This window comes from Anolis sagrei, chromosome 5 (genome assembly GCF_037176765.1).
Source record: "Anolis sagrei isolate rAnoSag1 chromosome 5, rAnoSag1.mat, whole genome shotgun sequence".
NCBI lineage: Eukaryota > Metazoa > Chordata > Lepidosauria > Squamata > Dactyloidae > Anolis > Anolis sagrei.
Window position 1 is genome coordinate 44658135 of NC_090025.1, and position 27759 is coordinate 44685893.

The 27759-nt window shown below is 39.2% G+C and overlaps 1 protein-coding gene across 1 annotated transcript; it reads right to left on the reverse strand.

Moving 5' to 3' along the window:
- Positions 1–27759, reverse strand: MGARP (mitochondria localized glutamic acid rich protein). The gene is given in 5 exon segments (XM_060778927.2): positions 1–4100; positions 11852–11957; positions 15049–15149; positions 27460–27570; positions 27573–27759. Coding segments are annotated over 5 exon segments (756 nt in total). The 3' UTR covers positions 1–3849.

Consider the following 27759-nt stretch of genomic DNA (forward strand, 5'->3'; position numbering starts at 1 on the left):
TTAATTTGAAACACAAGAGCCTTTATTGAGGAAGCAGTGGGCAAAACATCAACCCAGAATTCTGTTTTATTCTGTTTATACTCAATTACTCAACATGGAAAAGATTAACAGGGAAGCAAGTCTTTATTTATACAAAAACATTACAGTGCAGTAGAAGAATATTACTGTGTTAGCGTGCCAGCTGTATCCGCATTAAAAAATGTTTTCCATTTCAAAAGTAGGAAAATGCTACTTTTAAACAGAGGTATTTTTTCTCATTGAGTACTTCTTTAATATATTCTATAGATTTTATATATATTCCACATATTTTTATACATATTTTGCATTCCTGAAATCATTTTAAAACTCTGTTCGAAAAGGGAAAAATATATTTTAGTAGTCATAGCCTATTAAGTTAATTCAAAAATGTTATAAAACCCACAATTGGTGTACTTTATTTGTGCCAGCTGAATCATTTTAGATGTTCAGACAAAAATCTACGTGTTAGCCTTAACTATAACAGACTTACTGAACCAAACTGCTGAAGGGCAATTCAACATTTTTATAAATCCCACTAATTCAGTGGATTTAATAGAAATCCCCGGTGGCGCAACAGGTTAAATCCTTGTGCAGGCAAGACTGCTGACCAAATCCGAGGAGCAGGCTGAGCTCCCATCTGTCAGCTGCAGCTTCCCATGCGGGGACATGAGATAAGTCTCTCACAGGATGGTAAACCATATGGGCATTCCCTGGGCAACGTCCTTGCAGACGGCCAATTCTCTCACACTAGAAGCGACTTGCTCCAGCTCAAGTTGCTCCTGACAAAATGAAAAGTGGATCTAACGTAGCTGAGATTTGTAATCGTCCCACCTACAGTAGTATATTCCTTTTACTGTTTTATGATGAAGGCCTAAAACAACATTCCATCTTCCTGGATATATGGAAGCACTTCACATTCACATACTTATGCTGTCGAGCTTTTCATTCACATAACAATTCACAACAGCTGAAATCTTTGCTAAACCCCAAAAGAGGTGATAGGGAAACCTCTCTTACCTTGGGACTGTTATGAAGGAGGGGAAGTGGCCACTAGCAGTAAAGTGGTGAATCATGATTTTTGTATATAATTCAAATGCTCAACACCTTTGGTATGTTTCATCATTTCACATCCCATTTCCAAGTTCTCCACATCCTGACTCCCGAAACAATAGCAGAATTAAGCTAGACGTACCAACTTTCTCATTCAATGTAAGATAGCTATTTCTTAAATAAATGGACTGATTATATTGTGAGCAACAATTTTTGTATTTATTGAAGAGAGAAGCTTCTGAATAGAAAACTGGAGAAATAAAAGATAAATGAATATCTGATTAATACAATCAACAATTACATAGGGTTGCTGTGAGTTTTCTGAACTGTACGGCCATGTTCCAGAAGCATTCTCACCTTTCACCCACATCAGTGGCAGGCATCCTCAGAGGTTGAGGGGTCTGTTGGAAACTAGGCAAGTGAGGTTTATATATCTGTGGAACATCCAGGGTGGGAGAAAGAACGCTTGTGTGAATGTCACAACAAGCAAGTGTGAATGTCACAACTGGCCATCTTGATTAGCACTAAATGGCCTTGCAGCTTCAAAGCTGCCTGGGGAAATCCTATGTTGGGAGATACTACCTGGCCCTGATTCCCAGTTCTAGCTCCTCCATCACAACTCTATGGTAAACTTGCAGTGGAAGCATACCATACAATTATGCTAGAGAATTCAGAAATGCCTATAGAAATGCCTATAGAAAACATATTTTTGAGTAGGTGAAATCAAGAGTACCAGTAGGGAAAGGATATATTTGAAGAATGTTATACAGATACGAGGGAGTACTATACTCTTAAATGGGTTCAACATCCTATTGTTGGGAGCCCCCAGTAGAACAGTGGGTTAAACCGCTGAGTGCTGAACTTGCTCACTCAAAAGTTGGTGGTTTGAATCCACGGAGTGGGGTGAGTTCCCACTGTTAGGCCCAGGTTCTGCCAACCTAGCAGTTCAAAAACATGCTAATGTGAGTAGATAAATAGGTACAACTCAGGTGGGAAGGCAACGGCGATCCATGCAGTCATGCTGGCCACATGACCACGGACAACGCTGGCTCTTCAGCTTAGAAATGGAGATGAGCACCACCCTCCAGAGTCAGACTCAACTAGACTTAATGTCAAGGGGAAACCTTTACTTTTAACATCCTATTGTTAGTACACTTAAATTGAAAAGACTTCTTAACAAATACACAAGTCCCTTTAATTCAGATAGTCTAATGTAGTTAAGACTAACAATTGGATTTGACCCCTAGATAAAAGGTGGGAATCATGTGACCTTCCACATGTTGTTGGACTGCAATGATCAGAAGCCCTAGGCAGCATAACCACATGTGAAGAATGCTGAGAATTGCAACCCAGAGACAGAAAATATATTGGAAAATATTAGAAAAGTGGTAAAAATATCTGGATTTCCAAGTGTTGGGACATCTTGATGAGAAATGATTGAGAATCTTCACAGTTTGGGACTTATTCTGTGCGGAAAAGTGCATGTGAGTTTATTGCATAGGAAACAGGATTGTCTGTGCAAAAGTGTATAAATTGTTTCACTCAGATTAAGTTACAAACTGCAAAATGTATTTTGAAATTGGTAAAGTTGTCCACTACTTACAATAAGGAGAAAAGTGAGAAAATTATCTGTTCTTGCTTGCGAAAAGATTGATAGTCTTATTGCAGTTCAACATATCTGAAGGCTGCTTGATTTGCACTTCTTCCCTACATTTTACTCATCTAGTTTTTAATCTTGAAGACATTCTAAAGGAAATATTGCCTATTGTCATATTGCAACCACAGCTTTGGAAAATACCTTTCCAAAGCCTCAGTTGCTAGATCACAGCCAACAAGATTATTTCAAAAGGATCTGATCTTATCATAGCTTTTAGAGCTCATAATGAATTATGCATTTCTCTGCACCAAAAGTCAAGGAAGAACATTAAAATGTTATCTGATATATTTTAAAACACATATTTATAAAAAAAATCTTTTTTCAGAAATACAATATTTGCCTACAATCAAAATAAATCCCTTATTTATTCATTTTAATTCCTCAAACATGGAATGATTTTTGGGAGATAGTAGCTACCAAGATTTCTGAGTAGTTATATATGGAATGGGGGTTGCGGTGGTGCAGAAGGTTAAACTGCTAAGCTGTAGAACTTACTGACTGGAAGGTCAGCGGTTCGAACCAGTGGATGGGGTGAGCTCCCATTGTTAGCCTCAGCTTCTGTGAACCTAGCAGTTCAAAAACATACTCATGTGAGTAGCTCAATGCTAATGTGAGTAGATCAATAGGTACTGCTTCAGCAGGAAGGTAACAGCGTTCCATGCAGTCATGCTGGCCACATGACCTTGTAGGTGTCTATGGACAACACCAACTCTTCAGCTTAGAAATGGAGATGGGCACCACCCCCCAGAGTCGGACTCGACTAGACTTAATGTCAAGGAGAAACCTTTACTTTTTTATATATGGAATGAGCTAGAGTACCTATCTAGATAGTATCTTACAGGCTGTGAATTTAGGAGGGGAAACAGAACCATGCATTCTATTTAAGACATATTGGCTAGCCATGATCACCTATTCCTTTTGGAAGAAAATTAGGAGCCCACCACCAGATACAACAATGAAGGATTTCTTGTACTAGATGCAATCAAGAATCTTGAATCTAATACTGAACCCTGACATTTTAAATGCATTCAGTTTGGAATACTTCCTTTTTATTAAGAACACAATAGTGCTTTCCTGTGGCAGAAGGCAAAAAAAAAAATAATAATTAAATTCCATTTGCAGCATTAACCTTGAGTTTCATCTGTGCCTGAACCAGAAGCAGCAGTTTCTTGTACATCAGGAGAAGCCTCTTCAGTGGGTGAATTTTCTTCTTTTTCCACTTCAGTAGATTCTGTAGTTGAATTCTGTACCTGAGCTTCATCTTTAGTTATTGCTTCGGCTTCTTCTTTGGTTTCAGCTTCTTCTGCACCATCCTTTGCCTCTTCATTTGCTTCAGCAACTTCTTCGTTTGCATCTGTTTCCTCATTTTCTAAGGCTTCATTTAATACAACAGAAAAATTATGAAGAACAAATGTGCAATGTGGAAAGGATTATACTGTAGTTTTGCCAATTTCATTTATTAAAGTTATTTCAGCACACCTGTTGGTTATATGCCCATTTTTTTTCTTTTCAAATAGCTCACACTGTTGTCATGCCAATAGAATGAAAAGTGGCTTGAAGTAAAGAATGGCTATGAAGTACATAACGAAATAAAGTGAAACATGCCATCCCTGAACTAAAATTTGTGAATGCGTAATTCACAGGCAAAAGGCTGTCATCATTTTTTTAAAAAGCATTCTGAAAACTAACTAAGGTCACACCATGCTATTCTTACATACTTGAATGCAATGTGAACAAGCTACTACGTGCAGCATAGCATCCAACTATGTAGTTGCAAATTAAGCAGCAGCAAAAACAAGGTTTTCTCACTATATATGCCAGGCATGGGCAAACTTTGGCCATCCAGGTGTTTTGGACTCCAACCCCCACAATTCCTAACAGCCAGCCGGGGGGGGGGGGGGGGGGAGAGGTTTTTACTACGATGTAAGAAAGCAAACATGGTCCAACTTTCAAAAGATTTTGGAGTTCTGCCAACATTTCGGTTAAACCCTATCCAGTATTAGGTTCTATATCAGTGGTTCCCAACCTGTGGTCTGTAGACCACAAGTGGTCTGCAAGAAGGAAAATATGGTCTGCAGCCTCACCATAATTACACTGTTGCCTCGAAACCATGCAGCAGCGAGAGCGACTGGTCTCACGAAACCCTCTTATAGTGCCAAGGCAACAAGGATGTCAGGAAGGGAGAGACTGACTACCCACAAAATATTACTACTACCACATCAGCTCTAGATTATTAAATAAGGATTTCTGTGGGCAAGCAGATGGCAACTACGGGATGGCATATGATCTGTATCAGAAACTAGATCTGATGTGATCTATCCAATGCACTTTTCTGAATCAGCACCCAAATAACCACACTAAATCTAAAATTGACCAAAAACTGATTCGTAACCCTTTTGGTACTAATGTTGGAAAGTGGTCTCTGATCAAAGTGGTCCCTGGTCAAAAGAAGGTTGGGAACCACTGTTCATATAAATGATGAATACAAACACTATAATATACTCGAGTATAAGCCTAGTTTTTCAGCCCTTTTTTTAGGCTGAAAAAGTCCCCCTTGGCTTATACTCAAGTCAAGGTTATTTATTATTTTACTTTGTTGTTGTAGTTGTTGTTGTAGTTGTTGTTGTTACATTTATTATTTTACTTTATTATTGTTGTTATTACATTTATTATTTTACTCTACTTATTGTTATTATTACATTTATTATTTTTCTATTGTGATTATTATTACATTTATTAACTTTATTTTTATTGCTTAGATTTCTCTATTATTATTGTTATTATTCTATTTATGATTTTACTCTATTATTACTGTTATTGCTACATTTCCATTATTTTACTCTATTGTTATTATTTATGATTTTACTCTCTTTATTATTATTGGAAGGATATGTGAGCACATTTACATTGAAGAAGGTAAGAATAATGGTTTAATCAGAGTTGGAGAGTCTTATATTAAATTACAGTGTTGGGTAAATATTCAGAAACATTTAATCTACTGATACCTCAATTAATGTAATTTTATTAGTCTCTATTTTTATTTTGAAATTTATCAATAGCTGTTGCATTTCCCACCCTCGGCTTATACTGAAGTCAATCTGTTTTCCCATTTTTTTGTGGTAAAATTAGGTACCTTGGCTTACATTCAGGTTGGCTTATACTCGAGTATATACGGGTAAGTATTTTTGCCAACCATTTGTTGCTGAAAAGTGCACCACATGTCATTTTAAAGAAATATTTAAGTCCATCAAAATATAACAACAGTATGTACCATGGCCATAAAACTAGGTGACATTTTCGAGAGGAGTTTTAAGCACAATGGATAAAAAGACAAATGAAGAAGAGAGGATAAGTATAGCATCATACAAACATTGTTAGTTGGGAGACATCAAAATGGTGATCAAAGCTGGGAAGAAATTTGTGAAATCATCACATGCAGAGTTAAGGTACAGTATGTGAGCAAAGGAAAAGAGACGGTCATATTGAACTATGACCCTGCACTGAAAAAAATGGTATTTAATTCTTGATATTGTTGCATGTCAATTGAATTTTCTAGTAATAATGAATATTTCACTTGAGGTGAAAAATAATAGAGGTAATGTTTAAAATTGTTGACTTTCTTCACTTCGTACTTCAACTAACTGCTACAATTTATTAGGTAATAAGCAATCGTAATAGCAATTGCCTGTAGACCACTAAATCTGAGGCAACAATACCTGTGTCTCTCCAAATGAAATCAAAATTTCCAGAAAACTAACCTGTTCCCAAAAAAGAACAGATTGACAAGCAAGAGCTATGTTCAGTGCTTTTTATTGGACAGTCAATTACAAGTGCAAGAACTCAGAACAGCCAGTGCCTTAGAAGTGCCAAGTTACAGGATGGTCTATAACTGCAATGGGGAAAATCTCACAAATATGAAGTCCTACAATAGATGATTTTCTCAAAGTCTGGCTGTGAAGTATGCAAAGATGGACTGTCCTTCTAAAAATTATTTCATCGGGTTTGGAAAGAGATTTTCTTTGTTATTCTGAAAGGGTAAAAGCAGAGGAACAATTAGAAAGATTTGAATGCAACCTTTCCAATGCAAGAAAGAATATGACAACAAAGGAGAGATCAGAAAAAAGGGGACGGGAAAGAGAAGGGGAGGGAAATGGGAAGAGGAATCTCATGAAATCATCCAGAAAAATGCAAAATCTAATTGTTCTGAAAATTAGACAGTCAACTATGAACCCTACATTCACATTTTTACAAATTGTTTTTACATTCAACTACAGCCACATAAAAGGCTCCTTCATATACTATACAGAAACAAAGCTAGGATTGTCATAATCCAACAGAGTTGTGGCCAATCCTAGCTCTCAAGAAGTGTATCTGAAAACCTGCATTTAAAGAATATACTTAGATCAGTATAGGATTGTGTTGTAAGTTTTCTGGGCTGTATGGCCATGTTCCAGAAGCATTCTCTCCTGATGTTTCCCCTGCATCTATGGCAGGCATCCTCAGCGGTTGTGAGGTCTGTTGGAAACTAGGAAAATGGGATTTATAATATTTGTGTATTAATGTCCTGGGTGGGAGAAAAAACTCTTGTCTGTTTGAGGTAGGTGCAAATGTTTTATTTGGCCACCTTGATTAGCATTTAATGGCCAAGTATGAAAATGAACAAAATCTGGAAGAGTATCTAAAAAAATTCTAAAATCGTAACAGTAAATAAAGAACAACACTCAAAAACAGGGGCATTCCAGACAAGAAACAATCAGGGCCAGCGATTCCCCTCCCAACAAAGGATTCCCCCAGGCAGTAAGAAATCAGACCTTGAAACTGCTAGGTCATTAAATGCTAATCATGGTGGCCAATTGAAACCTATTTCAAACAGATAAGAGTTCTTTCTCCCACCTTGGACATTCTACAGATATATCAAATTTTCCTAATTTCCAATAGACCTCACAACCTCTGAGGATGCCTGCCATAGATGCAGGCAAAATATCAGGGGAGAATGCTTCTAGAACATGGTCATACAGCCCAGAAAACTCACAGCAACCCAGCGATTCCGGCCATGAAAGCCTTTGACAATACATAGTATAGGATTGTACCTAATGTGTAAAGCAGCTGACAAGTAGTCTGAACAATGTCTACTTTTTATTGAAAAAGATGCAATAAAAACAATCAAGATCTATCTAGTTTTCCAAATAATCAAAATTTCAAGTTACCAGGATAAACCCAAGGCTATCTAACATTTGCATTTTCATGATGTTTCACCTTTAAGATAAAGATAATTTAAAATATGTAATCTAGATTGGGGATAGGTTATTTCTGAAAAGTAATCAGTGACCCAGGAAAGAGAAAGAAAATATCCAGTACTCTTCACATAAAAAGTAACGTGAAAAAGAAACAAAGACATAAGAAAAAGCAGAAAATAGTGGAATAGTCTCCCAAGCACAAAGGTGTTACCGAACTGCAAAAGTGAGGAAAAGAAAACAGGTAAAGGTAAATGCAAGAACATGTGCTGTTTTTGTTGTTGAAAGTTTTTGCATTTATTGTATTTAAGACACAACAATAAAATTTAACAGCATATAGGAAAACAAATGTGCGTTTGTGTGCATGCACATCTTCAAGCCGACTATCTACTCTAAGGTGAATCCATGAATTTCATATATTTTTCTTATTCATGGAAGTTCCTTTCACTGAAATATAGCCTACAGCACCTCATGATTTGCTGTGGTTGCTTAGCTAAGTACTAACCAGGGCTAATTCTGCTTAGCTACCAACATCAGCCAGAATCTTATGTCTTTTAAGACATTTAAGTCACCCTTCAAATATTAATTGCACATACATTTAACGAAAATTGATGGAAGACCGATCTGAAGTGTAACTCACTGCTAGGAAGTTTACTTGTGATAGCTGCCTTAGGGAACAATTCTATGGACTTATAGTCACATTATATCCAATAGGACTTACTTCTAAATCAGGCATGAGCCAACCTGAGCCCTCCAGGTGTTTTGGACTACAACTCCCACCATTCCTAACAGCCTCAAGCCCTTTCCTTTTCCTCCTCAGCCGCTTACACAAAAGGTCCTCAAAATAAATATAAGGGATGCTGATTACGTGTTCTTGAAGCTGATCTTTATTTCCACCTGTAGTAGTTCAGCCTGCATTTGTTCCAGTGCCTGAGGTTTCAGTGTCGAATGACCAAGACCCTGCAGACCCACAGGCATCTAAAAATAGGGATTTTGGGCAGGAGAGTGTTGAAGCTGAGGATTCTGGGATGGTCAAGTCTGCATTAGATGTGCCATTACGGACAAAGAAAGAGGCCAACAGACTTATGTTACGTTTCCCAAGGGAGTCAAGGTCGGAATGTGAAAATAATGTTTTAATTGGGGATCTTTCAAAGGAAGGAATCAGATTTGTGAACAGAGACAAATGGCCAGGGAGAGGCCCCGCTCTCAAAGTTTAATTGACAAGAGGGTTCCTCCTGAGGCTTCTCAAGGGAAAAGGTATGGCTTTTTTTTACTATATATGAAGGCAACTGCGATTGGGCCTTCAGAGGAACCAACGATTGGTTTAGACAGCAATTCCTTTCTCATGTTCAAGTTTCTTGTGCCTTGGATTTCTATTCATATTGATATTCCTGTAAATGTAATGCCTTGGATTTAATGCTCAAATTTTGTTCCTATATTATCACATGTTTTGGTTTTGCTGTCCTGGATTATTTTGGAATCACAGACTCTTGTTACCTTTGGATTTTGTCATGGTTTTGGGCATTCCTGTTTCCTGAACTTGGTGTTTGGATTCTTGTTTGGCATATTTAAGTGACTCTTTCAATGGGCAATACTCTATACTACTTTTGATCATTTTTATCTTTTTGCTGAAGCTATTTTTATTCGTCAATAAACTGCTTTGCTTATACTGAACTCTGGTGTGTGACACTGGTTCAGAGATGCTTTCAAAGACCTGGTGTGCGACACCACCTTCACCTCATTTTAGTAAGGAGCCTGAGGTAGTGCAATGGGTTAAACCCTTGTGTCTGCAGGATTGCTGACCAATAGGTCAGCGGTTCAAATCCAGAGAGAGGGGGTTGAGCTCCCTCTGTCAGCTCCAGCTCCCCATGGGGGACATGAGAGAAGCTTCTCACAAGGTTGATAAAACATCAGAACATTTGGGAGTCCCCTAGGCAGCATCCTTGCAGAGAGCCAACTCTCTCACACCAGAAACGACTTGCAGTTTCTCAAATCGCTTTTGAGACAGAAAAAAAATCCTCATTAGTAGCAATATGCCAGAAGAATCACGTTTAGAGCACGGAATTGAATCCAAAAGTCCTGTTTCTTCTATGAAAAAGCGAATTCTACCAAAGATTGAGAAACTTTATATCAACGCTACAATCACTCAGTTAGATAAATATTCTAACCATAAATGTAATATTTGAACACATCTTCAAATATTCAGAGGTATTCCTGTGATCGTTCTTCAAACTGGAGTGATGAATACACATCACAAATTAACACCATCCATTATCATTCACAATTATTTCATGCTTTCTAGCATGTTTATTTATTTCAAATATTAAACTATTCATTTAAAAAAAACAGATCTTGAGTATTTCTAATTAGAAGTGATAATACTTGTTAATAAACCCTGTGGCAAATTGTCAATTTCAGCTGCTTCCAATTAACTGTATACAGAGTTGTTGTCTTCAAATACTGACTGAATGGAATTCTATTACTATTTCTACTAAAACTAAAAGGTAAGATATGTCTGTGCTATAGCACAATGGGTACTTAAGGTAGATCCTATAGGGTCGAGCTTTAGCACAGCTGGTTAATCACCAGCAGCAATAGATCACACTAATCAAAAGGTTGACAATTCAAAGCCCAGTTCAGGGTGAGCACTCAATCTTCAGCCCAGCTTCTGTCCACCTAAGCAGTTTGAAAACAGCTGTGCTGTGAGTAGAGAAATTAGGCACCGCTTAAACGGGGAGGTATTTTATGGCATCATGAAAAGGATGTACCAGAAAATGCCAGCAACCAGAGAAAGGAGGAAGTCTGTGATCAAGGGCTCTTCATCATTGAGAATGGAGCAACATCACACCCTGTGGCCGGAATTGAGAACAAGCTCCAGGACGCCGAGTTGGGAAAAATGCTGACACATATCTCTATCTGTTGTCTGTCCTATCTATTTAATGGCATTGAATGTTTGCTGTGTATATGTTCTGTGATCCGCCCTGAGTCTCCTTCGGGGTGGGAAGGGCTGAATATAAATGCTGAAAGTAAATAAATAAATAAAATATTGCTTCCATCAGCATCAGTGGCCTCATCTGTAGCCTATTTCTCGGTTTTCTGGAGTTTTTATGGTGTGCAAAGGGCTGCAAAAAAGCAGGACTTTCAAATTCTGATGGGATCCATGTAGTCTGGTTTAGATATCTAACTGGATCCTAGTCAAGCCCATACAACTAAAGCTTTACTATTCATATATTTGGAATTTATAACTTCAGTCATCTTTTCTTTGTGAAATCTTAATGACATCTAAAATACTGGAAAAACATTCTACTTGTTACAACATGTCTATATATTTTTCCTCTCTAAACACGATAAGCAAGGTAACAGGGAAAACGTAAGCTTACAAGACAGATAAATATCAAATGTAATGGTATTTCTTAGACCTGGAAGGCACTGAATAAGAACCATTCTAGTTTTGTTTGTTTTTTTCTAAAACGCTTACAGAATTCTTCAATACTTGGTAATTTAAAGTAAAATGCAAAATCCAACTAGGTTATATATTTTCCATTTCTATGTCCATCTTTGGAGCCTAAATACCCTAAAGGCATCCAATACTGCCTGAACTTGGAAGCTAAGTAGAGTCAGTACTGGTTGGTACTTGGATGGGAGACTGCCAATGAATATCTGGTGCTGTAGGCTAGATTTGAGAGGAGAGAATGGGCAAAACCATCTCTGGATATTCTTTGCCTAAGAAATCACTACTAAATTCATAGGGCTGCCATAAGTCTAAAGAAGATTTGAAGGCACACATTGCTGCTGCTATGCTTAGATGCAGAGTTTCCTCCCAACCTTTATCCTGCTATGAAGTCAAACAGCTTCAAAGTAACATTTGTAAATTTAGATATAACCAACTTACATTGAGGAGGCCAGGGTTTTGGTTTCCATTCTGCTGTAGATCGTTGTTGAATATCTTCAATCCGCTCGTTGTATCTGGCTTTGTCAGAAGAAATGGTTCTATAGGCCTAAAAATAATTTATAAAACTTCACTCATCAAATCACACCAAGACTGAGCCATCGCAGGCAATTTAAGTTTGCTGTTGTTTCTGTGCATTATCTTGCATTATTTTGAGGTGTTTGTATTCAATTTGAGGCATTGAATGTTTGCCTTTTGTTTTGTATTTGTAAACTGCCCTGGGTTCCTTCGGGGAGAGAGGGCGTTCTAGAAATAAAGTGCTGTTGTTATTATTATTATTTTAAATACAACAAGATTAGTACACAGCAAACAAGATCACTATACTGGTTTTTGTATTGGATCACATGTCAAACACTGTTTTTATATGATCTGTGGAATGTACTCTTGTCTGCTTGAGGCAAGTGTAAATGTTGCAATTGGCCAGCTTGATAAGCATTGAATGGACACCCTGGACATTCCACAGATTTACACCCCACTTGCCAAGTTTCCAACAGACCTCACAACCTCTGAGGATGCCTGGCATAGATGTGGGCGAAATGTCAGGAGAGAATGCTTCTGGAACATGTCCGTACAGCCTGGAAAACTCACAGCAACCCATTGATTCCAGCCATGAAAGCCTTTGACAACACAATATACTTAATGTTTCAGTATGTCCCCAAAATATATCAACCCAAATCCAAAATATGAGCAATGCTTACTAAAATTAATGATTTCAAAAATATCCAATTCTACACTGAATATAGGTCACAATGTCAGGCATAAGAAATACTGATGTATCAATTTAATATTCAGACATGTGCATTCCTATTTTACTATCCATATGAATCACAGTTGTTTCTTACTACCTTAAGGGTGAGATTATGGTAGCACGACACTACATTTAGTAATTTATTTGCTGTGTGCTTAAATAGATTGGAGAATCATGGTGTGCTAAGGACTCATAGAAAGTTTTATTGTAACTCATTTAACTTTTATATAGTTTGTACTTCTGATAATATTTTAACTGCTAGTGTCATTTTCATAATAAAATAACTTACAACAGCAATAAAAGTTTCCAACATATACTGATATTCAAACATACATTCTTGAGAAATTGGCTGCATACAGTGTTTCTCCACACAATTTTTCTGAATAACACAGGCATGTATAAATCCATGATTATTAGTTTCAAAAATAACAAGCTGTTCTATTTCTGCTTATAATTAATTGATCTACTAAGTACAAGTTAGAATAGACCGGAAAATTTTTATTCCTAATTATTTCCATGGTGGTAGGTAGGAAATAATTAGAACTTGAAGCCTGCCAAGAAGTGAACAGTAAATAAAAGTGAAACAGCAGATCAAATAATTAGTGTATGCATTTTAAAAGCTTCACTTTGGCTTAAGTAGGATGTACATTTATTTATGTACTATATTTATATTCCACCTTTCTCTACCCCGAAGGGGACTCAAGGCGACTTACAGACAGGCAACAATTCAATGCCTTAACAACAATATACAATTTTAAAAAGCATTTAAATTAAAATTAGGACAAAATGGAAACACATTAAACTGTTTTAAAACATTACAATCAATATAAAACCACGCTATCTGCAATCATAATCCATGTCAATCCTATTGTCACTGCACTTAATTCCAGTGCATCTATTGCAATATAGTTCTTCTCCAAAGTCTTGATCCCAAAGCCACATTTCTACTCTCTTTCTGAAGGTCAGGAGGGAGGAGGCTGATCTAATATCACTGGGGAGGGAGTTCCACAGCCAAAGGGCCACCACTGAGAAGGTCCTGTCTCTCATTCCCACCAGTTGTGCCTGCAAAGGAGGCGGGACCAATAGCAGGGCCTCTCCAGACAATCTTAGAGATAGGGGGAGATACGCTTGGACAGGTAAGCTGGGCTAGAACCGTTTAGGGCTTTATAGCCAGCACTTTGAATTGTGCTCGGTAGCAGACTGACAACCAGTGAAGCTAATGTAACAAAGGGGTGGTATGCTCCTGTACGCCGCTCTGGTGAGCAATCTGGCTGCTGCCCATTGAACCATTTGGAGCTTCCAAACAGCCTTCAAAGACAACCCCACGTAGAGTGCATTGCAGTAGTCTATTCGGGATGTACATAAGCCGTGATCCATCACTTTACATTTGAATCAATAGGACTGCTCTTATTAGTACTACAACTAGGATCCACGTCTTGGTTTCCTTTGAAATGGATAATACTTTGGTGCAGTGGTTCCCAAACTGTGGTCTATGGACCATCAGTGGTCCCCAAGAACTAAAATATGGTCCATGGCCTCACCGTTACTAGACCATTGCAATGAGAGCGACTGGTCTCGTGAAACCCTCTTATAGTGCCAAGGCAACAAGGATGTTGGGAGGGGAGAAGCTGACTACCCACGAAAGGTGTGACAACACATCTCCTGACTGCTTCTCCTCCTCCTCCCTCCCGCTGAGTGGAGTCGTTCCATGTGGCGCCTGGAAGCAGGGGCACCTGTTCCTGGGGTTATTCGGAGTGCTGATTCAGAAAATTGCATTGGATAGATGACATTATAGATTATTAAATATGGTTTTCTGTGGGTGACCAGATGGCAACTACTGGATGGTATATGTTCTGTATCAGAAACTAGAGCTGATGTTGTCTATCCAATGCAATTTTCTGAATCAGCACCCCAAATAACCAAACAGAATTTGGTTATTTGGGGTGCTGATTGGAAAGTGGTCCCTGGTCAAAGTGGTCCCTCATCAAAAAAACGGTTGGGAATCACTGCTTTAGTGTCTTTGGAATATCTATTTACGGCATTCATGTTTTAAATGACTGTGGTTGGGAAATAGCATCCTGCACAAGTAGCAGCGTCTGCTAAACAGCAAGTATGTTGTAACGATTAAAGCATATATGGCACTGATTTCATATATATCCTTAAGGTTATCTTCCATCACAACCAGCGATAGATACAACATTGCCTTTAGCCTGTTACTACAAAAACCACACTGTTTAAGAAGAAAAAAATTAATAAAAACTCCATTTCTGGCACAGAAGTTCCAACTTAATTAACTTGCTGACTATATAATCATTTTAATTTGGTTAAGTACAGTATTATTTCCATTCTCCACTTGAAATAAACATATGTGAAGATGTGTGAAGGTACTCACGTAAAAACCACCTGCACCAGCAGCACCAATAACCAGCAGATAGTAGATGATGTTCTCTCCAGAAGAACCAGGAACACTTCCAGACATCTGGCGGAAGGGTGCTACAAAATTGAAGTGACAATACTGAGAAACTAATGCAACAGGTTCAAAATGCTATCATTTAGACTATATCCCAATAGTATTGAAACAATCTATATAAATAAAAATGTAATGTTTGTTTGTAGGATTAACATAACTCAAAAACCACTGGACAAATTGACACCAAATTTGGACACAATACACCTATCAGGCCAACAAGTGACCATCACTCACAAAACACTGAAAAACACAGCAGAAGAGACTTAAAAAGCCAAAAAACAAATATTACAATGCACGCGCAAAACCACATACACACACAAACACACATATATACACAAATATATGTTGTTCATTCGTTCAGTCGTCTCCGACTCTTCGTGACCTCATGGATCAGCCCACGCCAGAGCTCCCTGTCGGCCGTTACCACCCCCAGCTCCCTCAAGGTCAGTCCAGTCACTTCAAGGATGCCATCCATCCATCTTGCCCTTGGTCGGCCCCTTTTCCTTTTGCCTTCCACTTTCCCCAGCATAATTGTCTTCTCTAGGCTTTCCTGTCTCCTCATGATGTGGCCAAAGTACTTCAACTTTGTCTCTAGTATCTTTCCCTCCAGTGAGCAGTCGGGCTTTATTTCCTGGAGGATGGACTGGTTGGATCTTCTCGCAGTCCAAGGCACTCTCAGAACTTTCCTCCAACACCACAGCTCAAAAGCATCGATCTTCCTTCGCTCAGCCTTCCCTAAGGTCCAGCTCTCACATCCGTAGGTGACTACAGGGAATACCATGGCTTTAACTAGGCGGATCTTTGTTGCCAGTCTGATGTCTCTACTCTTTATTATTTTATCGAGATTGGACATTGCAAATATATACACCCACATATATATATACACAGACTGGGCCTCAGCAACGCTTGGCAGGGGATGGCTAGTATTTCATAAAATAGCAAGTTCAGCAGCGCAAGAGTAAATGGTAAAATAGAATTAAACAAGAGAACAGAAGTGGTTTAAAGGGAAGGACAACCATGCATGTTACTTAACACATGCAGCTTATACAAAGCATTTAAATAACTGGTATGCAGCTGTACAGAGGGGAATAACATCTCTTTGAACAGAGTAAACCTAACCCTTTCATGGCTAACCTTTCTCAACATCCATCCACTCCTAATTTATCCTCTGCCAATTCAGTGGTTTGAATGTTAGACTAAGAGTGCATCTACACTGTATAATTATTGCAGTTTAATACCACTTTAACTTCCATGGCTTAATGTCATTGAATCGTGTATGTTGTAGTTTGGTGAGCCTCCAGCACTTTTTGGCAGAGAAGGCTAAAGGCCTTGTAAAACTACAACTCCCATCATTCTGTCATCTTGAGCCATAGCAGTTAAGTTAATGTTGAACTGCATTAATGTCATATTAAAATGGTGTGTGGATTTGAAAAATATGGATTTGATATGCGTGGGTATGGATGAAATGAATGTATGAATGAGACCTAATAATTTTGGAGACACCATTTTGGAGATCAAGACCTGCAATGACTAAACCATTAACTACCTGCTTGATGAATTGTAATGAAAACCTGCTAATGAGAATTGAAATTGTTGACCTGCCCTAGTAAACTGTGATAAGAACTGTGACAGTGATAAGAGAAATGTTTACATCTGCTTACATCTGTCAACATTTGCTGACCAGAAGTCAGATTAACTCTAAAGGAAATTATCTCTGTTTACATTAGTCAAAGACAATGTTCTTTCAAGTCAAACCTAGAATACAATGGCTCGTTACCTGAAGACAAACATTTATATCAGGAGGTGAAGACTCAAAATAATTTCAAACAGACAATTATTTACAACTTTGGAACAACATCAGCAAGAAATATAAGAGACCTCCTAATATTCCAAAATTGTGACAGACAGGTGTGCTGTTCACCCACTATGCACTAGTGAAAGAGATGGTGTGCCTTTGGAAAGTTTTAGATCTGTTATGGGAAAGCAGAATTCTGGGCATTTGTTTGTTTGTTTGTTTGTTTCTAGCATTTATACCCCATTCTTCTCACACACACACCCCCGGGGGGGATGGGGACTCAGGTCGGCTTACAGAAAGGCAATCATTAGATGCTGAACCTTGTCCTAACAATCAGCACTAAAACAACACTTAAATCATTAAAACAATTATAAATACACCAAAGGAAAAAAGTTAGACATTATTAAAATCACCAGGTTAAAATCATGATCTGGAAGCAGTCCATTGTCAGTTGCTTCAGTCAATCACATTCAATTGCTGTATTGTTTGAAGGCTTGATCCCAAAGCCAGGTCTTCAGTTTCCTTCAGAATACCAGGAGGGAGGGGGCAGATCTGATATCATTTGGGAGGGTGTTCCACAGCAGAGGGGCCACCACTGAGAAGGCCTGTCTCTCATTCCCACCAGTCTCGCTTGCGAGGATGGTGGAATCGTGAGCAGGGCCACCCACGATGATCTTAAAGTCCTAGATGGTTTGTAAAGGGAGATATGTTCGGACAGGTAAGCTGGACCGGAACCATTTAGAGCTTTATAGGCTAAAGCCAGCACTTTGAATTGTGCTCGGAAAATCTAGATATGCCTATACAGAAGCAAATCCTAATGAGTCTAATGGAGTTTGTGTTGAAGAGAACTAAGAAGGGCAATCTCCTCTGCTCCTGAATCTCCTGACCTATATACCCTTAAAAAGTCTGAAAGTCCTCTATAACACAGAGGGCTTCAGAGAGAAGGGTCAGGGAAAGCAAGTCAGGTCTAGTCAAGTGTTTTGAAATATGAAGACTTTTTCCCCAACATACTTACTTCACAACATTCTTCCCAACATACTTACTGCCTCATACTTTGAAGTCAGAATGAATATATAAACTATTTTAAAGTAGGTGTTAGGACAAGGCAGCAGTACTTTTTATCTAATGCTTCTATATTATTATTACTTGAAACACAACAAGACACAGGTTCGCAGTTTGGGTGTGATCCTGGACTCATCGCTGAGCCTGGAGCCCCAGGTTTCGGCGGTGACCAGGGGAGCATTCGCACAGTTAAGACTCGTGCGCCAACTGCGACCGTACCTTGGGAAGTCTGACTTGGCCACGGTAGTCCACGCTCTGGTTACATCCCGTCTTGATTACTGCAACGCTCTCTACGTGGGGTTGCCTTTGAAGACGGCCCGGAAGCTCCAACTAGTCCAACGGGCGGCAGCCATGGTATTAACAGGGGCTGGACGCAGGGAGCACACAACTCCTCTGCTGTACCAGCTTCACTGGCTACCGATTAGCTACCGAGCCCAATTCAAAGTGCTGGTTTTGACCTTTAAAGCCCTAAACGGTTCTGGCCCTACATACCTATCCGAACGTATCTCGGCCTATCAGCCCACCAGGACCCTTAGATCTTCAGGAGAAGCCCTTCTCTCTATCCCACCTGCTTCACAGGTGCGGCTCGTGGGAACGAGAGATAGGGCCTTTTCTGTGGTGGCCCCCCGGCTTTGGAATGCCCTCCCTACTGAATTAAGATCAGCCACCTCGCTAATGGCATTTAGGAAAAAACTAAAAACCTGGATGTTTGAGCAAGTCTTCAATTGACCTTCGATGTGATGTTTTATCTGACCATGGATTAGCAATCAAGATAACGAATTGGATGATGATTTTAACTATGAGATGTCCCGATCTGTATTGGTGGCCCAATACTGTGTATGTTTTTTGTATGTATTTTTATTTTAATTTTATATGCTTAAATGAATTGTATATTTTAACATGTTGTAAACCGCAATGAGTCGCCGCACAGGCTGAGATATTAGCGGTATACAAGCATACCAAATAAATAAATAAATAAATAAAAATAAGATGAGTCCACAGGAGACAAGATCACTCTGCTGGCTGTTGTATTGGATCACACGTCGGACACTTCCCAAATGTCTAGGATTGTGTGATGTATGGGCGAATAATGCGTGCAGATCCCAGTAAGGTGGCCTTCGTCAGCTGGCAATCTTGTCAGCGCCGATTATGTTTAAATGCAGGCCCAGGTCTTTAGGCACTGTACCCATTGTGCCAATCACCACTGGGACCACCTTTACTGGCTTGTGCCAGAGTCTTTGCTGTTCGATCTTTAAATCCTCATATTATGTCAGCTTTTCCAGTTGTTTCTCTTCAATCCTGCTGTCACCTGGGATTGCAACATCAACGATCCATACTTTGTTTTTTAACATGATTTTGAGGTCAGGAGTATTGTGCTCCAAAACTGTCTGTCTGAATTTGGAAGTCCCAGAGTAGATTGACGTATTCATTTTCTGTAACTTTTTCCGGCTTGTGATCCCACCAGTTCATTGTTGCAGGCAGATGGTATTTGTGGCACAAGTTCCAATGAATCATCTGAGCAATGGTGTTATGCCTCTGCTTATAGTCTGTATGCGCAATCTTCTTGCTGAGGATGTGATCTATTGTTTCATCTGCTTCCTTGCAGAGTCTATATTTGGGATCTGTCATCAACTTTGATGGCACTGGTTCTAATGGCTTGTTCTTGGGCTGCCAAAATCAGGTCCTCCGACTCCTTTCTCAAAGTTCCATTTGTGAGCCACATCCATGTTTTTTCTTTGTCCATTTGGGTCTCAATTTTTCCCAGGAACTGTCCATGGAGAGTGTTCTTTCACCATTATTATTATTATTATTATTATTATTATTAAGCATATTAAATATATTCCACCCCAAAAGGGACTCAGGGCGGAGCACAACATATATATGGCAAACATTCAATGCTGGAACATAAAGCAATCTATAAATTCACACAAACATTAAAATCAGTTGTATCCACTTTAAAATCAATTGTTAAAAACCATCTCAATCTGCCATACTGGATCTGGTCATCTGAACAGGGGCACAGACAGGAAAACAAACACCACAGGATTGTTAACCCTTCAGTATGCTATCCAATATATACATATACATATACATATACACACACACACACACACGTATATATTTTGCTGGAGTTGCACTTAAAAATGGACCTATTCTGACTTACAAATAATTTCACCTTTAGACCAAAACTACAGAACCCATCTTCTTCATTACTTGGGGACTGTCTGTAGTACTACGGCAAATGTTAAGAGATATTTTTTATAAAGTACACAAGTCAGACACATCACAAAAATAAACTACTTTTCCAACTCATTTAAATAGATTTTATTTATGTTAGATAATTAATTCTGGCCACCATGGCAGACAAATACACAAGACTTCCCATGGGAAAATGAAACCCCAGGGAAAGCACTGTACAATAAAGGAAATTGAACAATTGGGCGATCTAAAGGGGAAACATAGTTTTAAGACATCTTTGCGTGACAACCTAGCTATGTGTATTTGGAAGCATGAGAACCATACACGTCTATTCAGAAGCAAGTCCTAATGTGTCTAATGGAGTTTGTGTTGAAGAGAACTAGGAAGGGCAATCTCCTCTGCTCCGTTGTTGCCTGAACTATATACCCTTCAAAAGTCTGAAAGTCGTCCATAATACAAAGGGCTGCAGACAGAAGGGCAAGGGAAAGCAAATCAGGTCAAAAATTTTGAAATATACAGACTTTCTTCCCAACATGCTTGCTGCCTCAGACATTGAGGTCAGAATGAATATATAAACTGTGTTGTCAAAGGCTTTCATGGCTGGAATCACTGGGTTGCTGTGAGTTGTTCAGGCTGTATGGCCATGTTCCAGAAACATTCTCTCCTGACGTTTTCCCCATATCTATGGCATGCATTCCTCAGAGATTGTGAGGTCTGCTGGAAACTAGGCAAGTGAGGTTTATATATTTGTGGAATGTCCAGGGTGGGAGAAAGAACTCTTGTCTGTTTGAACCAAGTGTGAATGTTGCAATTGGCCACCTTAATTCATTGCAACATTTACACTTGCCTCTAACAGAAAAGTTATTTCTCCCGCTCTGGATATTCCACAAGTATATAAACTTCACTTTCCTAGTTTCCAACAGACCTCACAACCTCTGAGGATGCCTGCCATAGTTTTTTGTGTAATGTCAGGAGAGAGTGCTTCTGGAATATAATAATAATAAAACTTTATTTATATACCGCTCTATCTCCCCGAGGGGGATTCAGCGCAGTTTCAAAGCAACATTACCAAAACATACAGAGTGAACAGCATAACATAAAATTAACAAAACAACATAAGCATAAAATTATCATAATAACACACATATATAAATAATAATAATTCTGCCTATTCAGAGCAATTAAAAGGCTGGGCCGAGGCTAGTGCAAACTCAAAACATGAGGGGACCGGAAATTAAGTACAGTGCTATAACATAGCTATACAGCCTGGAAAACTCACAACAACCCAATACATAAACTGTTTTTTTTAATGTAGGCCTTATTTATTCATCTAGGATACAGTAGTTACTGTACTTAGTGTTTTTATATTTTATAGTAGTTACTGTACTTAGTGTTTTTATATTTTATCTGAGCTTAATCCAAGTTGGTGAGAGTCCCTGGTGGCACAGTGGGTTAAAGTGCTGAGCTGCTGAAGCTGCTGTCCGAAAGGGTTCGAATCCAGGAAGCAGAGTGAGCTCCCGCTATGAGCCCCAGCTTCTGACAACTTAGAAGTTTGAAAATATGCAAATGTGAGTATATCAATAGGTACCATTCCGGTGGGAAGGTAATGGTACTCCATGCTGTCATGCCAGCCACATGACCTACGGACAACGTCCACTCTTCGGCTTAGAAATGGAGATCAGCACCACCCCCAGGAGTGAGAAACGAGGAGACTTAATGTCAAGGGGAAACTTTTACCTTACTTAATCCAATTTGGAGTGTCACAGTGACAACTGAGTGCATCTAAACTGTAGAATGATGCAGTTTGACACTACTTTAAACACCATCAGGTGTACATTATTATTATTCTGTCCCATTTAATGCTACATCATATAGTAACACCATAGTGATTCCAGTTTAAGCACCATTGAGTGCATCTATACTGTACAATAAATGCAGTTTGACACCACTGTAATTGGCATGGCTCAATGCCATGGCATCATGGGAGTTGTAGCTTTGTTTGGTCTTTAGCTTTCCCCACCAGAGTGCCAATGCCTAACCAAACTATAAATCCCGGGATTCCATAACATCAAGCTATGGCAATCAAAATGTACCTAACTGCATTAATTCTACAAGCACTCTTAGATATATTAAACTTAGCAAAACTTCAACTGTGCTGTGAGTAGTTCTTAAAATATATTACTTTTACTGAAAGTTATTTGATTGTCTCTTGTTGATTATTTCAAACAAATTTATGCCAATTTATAATGTATACGTTTAATGAATGCATATGAACAGGAAAGTCAAAATCCTATTTCTTCTCCCAACCAAAGTAAAACCCAGGAATCAATGCCAACTTGGTTACTCAATACATGTAAAATATAATTGATTCACTAGAGCTGTTCCAATTAGGACTAGCTGAGGAAGAAACCATTTAGGTCAAATTGTTTCTTCCTCAGACGGATTGCGTTGAAGTTAATTTTGCAAATGTTGTACTCTATTAATCCTACTGTTATCTCCCTGATGCACATTGTTTTGGTTTTGTTCAGACCTACACTTAGGCCCCTTCTACACTGCCAGATAAAAATCCAAATTATCCGCTTTGAACTGGATTATATGGTAGTGTAGACTCATATAATCCAGTTCAAAACAGATAATGTGGATTCTTTGCTTTGATAAACTTGATTATATGGCAGTGTAGAAAGGGCCTTGGAGAATTAGTTCAGTGTTTATGAACTATAACTATTTAAGATAGATTCAGCTATAACAGATGGTAATTGCAGACTTCACTCGTCTGGCAGATTTCAAGCAAAGCTATTTTTAAAGGGATATACTAAAATGCACATTTTTAAAAAATGTAGAAATATTTTCTCCTTTTTCTCATCCTCTAGAAAATGCTTTACGCCTCTATAAATCCTCTTTTCAATAATGCTGGATAGACAAGTCTCAGGACACAGTTCCTAAACTGAAGACAGTAATAAATGTGCCCTTTTGCTCACAGCATTTCCACGTCCTCATTTTCAGAGACTAAACAAACATCTTAAATAATTTAAAGAACTGCAGGATGGTGTTTCAAAAATACAAGAATCCAAGCATCAAATCACCAGGGAAATGCACAGTTATGCAGATATGTGAAATACACATGCAGTGGCTAATATTGTATGATATCACTATGAACACGACAAGATATGCCTCCCTGGTTTCTATGCCGCTTTGTTAAATATGTACAGCTTATATTTTTAAGCTTCACAACATTGCTATATCTTTTTGAAAATAGTTTGAGAAACTGCAACCTCCACATTTGAGGAATGTTTTGCATGTGGAAGGGGGGGAGGAGTATTTTCCTTACCTAGTCAAAGTGGTATCTCATTCATACACACACACACACACATATACACACACATACATATACATTCATACACACACACATACATATATACGGAGCCACCAGTAGCACAATGGGTTAAACCGCCGTGCCAGCAGGACTGAAGACCGACAGATCAGAGGTTTGAATGGGGAAAGAGTATGGACGAGCTCCCTCTGTCAGCTCCAGCTCCCCATGCGGGGACATGGAGAAGCCTCCCACAAGGATAGTAAAACATCAAACATCCCCTAAACAATGTTTTTGCAGATGGTCAATTCTCTCACACCAGAAGCAACTTCCAGTTTCTCAAGTTGCTCCTGACACAGCACAACACACACACACACACACACTGAAATAGGCTGTACCCTCTTAGAAATAGCATATTTTGAGTCCAGAAATGTGTTTACAATACAAGATCTGACTGAAGGACAGTTTGTGCACAACACAGATCTATTCCTGGTTATCCCAACTGCCTTCTTCACAATCCAATTAGATTGGCAGAAGTAGGATGGGGGAGTTTTGTGTGTGTATAAATGTGTGCTATTAAGTAATTGGGAATTTTAAATCTTTCTGGATTGACTAATGTGAATTGCCCAAAGTTTCTGCTATTTCCTCCTTTGCGACATAGCTTCAAACACCAGAAGATTAAACATGGCACCTCCATTCACAGGGCAGTTACCTTGCATTCACATGAAGATAAGAACTGAATTACAAAGTTTCTTTTGGCCGGGTATTAAATGTATTTATCCATACTAGATGGTGATGGCTGTGTGATAACATTTGTTTCCATCCCACAAAGTCTTGGGTTCTGTGGCTTGATGTGATTTGGAATTATCTGTAAATTAGCAATATATGTCTCTAGGAGGGATTTCCAAGTTCAATCTCAGCACTGTGTCTGATGGGGTCACAAAATTAATGCATGCAACTGCCACAACTGTATTGATGAGTTTCCCACAAACAATTGTATTTGTATTTGAACAATTGTTCAATTTATGTTTATTTAGTATTTATTGAATATATGGTTTTATAGATTACTGATATATGTATGCTGGATCTGTATTGGTTTTTAAAAATGTTATGAGCCACTTTGGGTCCTGTTTAGGGAGAAAGGTAGGATATAAATAAATATATTACTACTACTACTACTACTACTACTGTGCAATGCATGCACTTTCTATGTATGTTTTAATTCCCTGCCCTATACCCCTTCTGCTCTTTATAAGCCCAGAAAACTAGAAAAGGGTACGCTCTCAGTGTTAGCCTCAGCTTCTGCCAACCTAGCAGTTCAAAAACATGTAAATGTGAGTAGATCAATAGGTACTGCAGGAAGGTAACGGTACTCCATGAAGTCATGCCGACCACATTAACTTGGAGCCATCTACAGACAATGCCAGCTCCTTGGCTAAGAAATTGAGATGAGCACCACCCCCCAGAGTTGTACACGACTAGACTTAATGTCAAGGGGAAACCTTTACCTTTACTATATTTAATTCTGTTTTAATGTTTGTATTTTTGCATATTTTAAATTGTTATGATGATGCTTTTATTTGAAGCCGCTTTGAGTCCCCTTCGGAGAAGATAAAGCAAGGAATAAATAAATATAAGAATAAGAATAAAATTACAACTCCCATGAATACATAGCTGTGAGCCAGGGTGGTTACAGTAGTGTCAAAATGCATTAATTTTGCAGTGTAAGTGCATCCTTTGTGTCAGTTGCTTACTAGTGCATATTTGCCTTAATTGCTTTGGCATGGGTAATTATTATTCTTATTTTTCACCCTCCAGTAAGCAGTCCCACCCCCTTTCTCCACTGTTGGAAGCAACCCAGGAAGAAGGAGAAAAATGCTGCATGCAGAGGGTGCATTCACACTGTAGAATTAAATGGTTTGAATGCTATGGAATAATGGGTGTTATGATTTTGTTTGCTTTCATCATCATCATCATCATCATCATCATCATTGAACTGCAAAGACTCTAGTACAAGCCAGTAAAGATAGTCCTAGTGGTGATTGGCATATTGGGTGCAGTGCCTAAAGACCTTGGCCTACACTTAGAAACAATTGGCGCTGGCAAAATTACCATCTGTCAGCTGCAAAAGGCCACCCTACTTGGATCTGCATGCATTATTTAGCAATACATTAGACCAGGGGTCCTCAGACTTTTTAAACAGAGGGTCAGGTCACAGTCACTCAAACAGTTGGAGGGCCAGATTATAATTTGAAGAAAACATGAATTAATTCCTATGCACACTGCACATATCTTAGTTGTTGTGCAAAAAAAAAAAACAACTTTAAAACAATACAACAATTAAGAAGAATTTTAACAAATATAAACTTATTAGTATTTCAACAGGAAGTTTGGGCCTGCTTTTGGCTGATGAGATAGGATTGTTGTTGTTGTTGTTGTTGTTGTTGTGTGCTTTCAAGTCGTTTCAGACTTAGGTTGATCCTGAGCGAGGGCCAGGTAAATTACCTTGGAGAGCCGTATCCGGCCTCCAGACCTTAGTTTGAGGACCCCTGCATTAGACAGTCCTAGACACTTGGGAAGTGCTCCATGTGTGCTCAAATACAAAAGTCTGCATAGTGATCTTGTTTGCTGTACACTAGTACTACTACTACTATATTAAAATAATTAATATATTAATATATTAAGAATTTAATATTAATTATTATTAATAATATTATAATGATACACAATGAATTATAGGAAATTGGAACAACGGATGACGAGCTTGGATTATGATTTTAGTTATGAGATGCTAATGAGTTGTTTATTGATGTTTATTGATGTTAATTGCTTAGTGTTTTATTGTGTTAATTGTTTTTAAATGGTTTGTATGATGCTAGCATTGAATTTCTGCTGCTGTTTGTTGTTAACCGCTCTGAGTCACCTAAGGGCTGAGAAGAGTGGTATACAAATAAAATAAATAAAGTAAATAAATAAATTATTATTACTACTACTAATATATTTAAAAAGGTAAAGGTTGTCCCCTGACATTAAGTCCAGTCATGTCTGACTCTGGGGTGTGGTGCTCATCTCCATTTCTAAGCCGAAGAGTCGGCATTGTCCATAGAGACCTCCAAGGTCATGTGGCCGGCATGACTGCATGGAGCACCCTTACCTTCCCGCTGGAGCGGTACCTATTGATCTACTCACATTTGCATGTTTTCGAACTGCTAGGTTGGCAGAAGCTAGAGCTGACAGTGGAAGCTCACGCTGCTCCCCGGAATCGAACCTGTGACCTTTCGGTCAACAAGCTCAGCAGCTCAGCGCTTTAACCCACTGTGCCACCGGGGGCTCCAATAATATATTAATATAGTTAATATATATTAATATATTAATATTAATGTAGTTAATATTATTATTAATAATATAATGAAACAAAAATATTATTATTATTTGTGTATCAAATAATAATTGTTAATTATTGTTGTTATTATTACGAGCTCTTTAGCCACCTCTGCCAAGGAGTGCTGGTGCCTCACCAAACTACAGCTCCCATGAGTCCATAGCATGGATCCAGGGCAGTTCAAGTGGTGTCGGTCGAGCTGCATCAGTTCTACAGTGTAGATAAGGGAGAGTGTGGGCGCAGCTACACTGTGGAATTAATGCAGTGCGACAGTATTAATGGGAGCTGTAATTCTCAAGAGGTCTTTCTCCTCTTTTGCCCAAGAGTGGACCAGACTCCCTGGATTCCAGAGCAAGCCAAGCGTGCGAATTCCTCGCTGCTTCCCTGGCTGGGCCAATGCAAATCGCGGGGTGACCTTCAGCTCTCCTTTCCTGGGCGGGCGGCGCCGCAGCCTTAGCCCTCGTGGCATCGCGGGTGGGCTTTGCACCTTGTTCCTGCAGAGCGGCGGCCAATCATTAACACACCTCCCTTCCTTCCACACAAGCGCACACACATTCCCCTTCCCCAGTTCCCCAGCTGACTCACCGTGCCCACGGAGGAGAGGAGCGGCTCGCGTGAGGCGAGAGGCGAGGCTCTGCCAGGCCACCCTGCAGAGATACATGGCCGGGAGGAAGAGGGCGAATGGCGGAGGGTCAGCGACTGGCGCAAGGCTCGGCTCCTGACAGACCAGGCGAAGAGACTGACAGCTCGCCCCGCCTGCTTTTGCCCGAGTGGGGAGAAAAGGGCGGGCACACAACGCGACTCCACCAATCGGGGAGGGAGGGAGGGAAGGAGGGAGAGGCAGCTCCTCTTTGGCTGCGTCCAGTCTCCTGGCCCCAGGGCCAT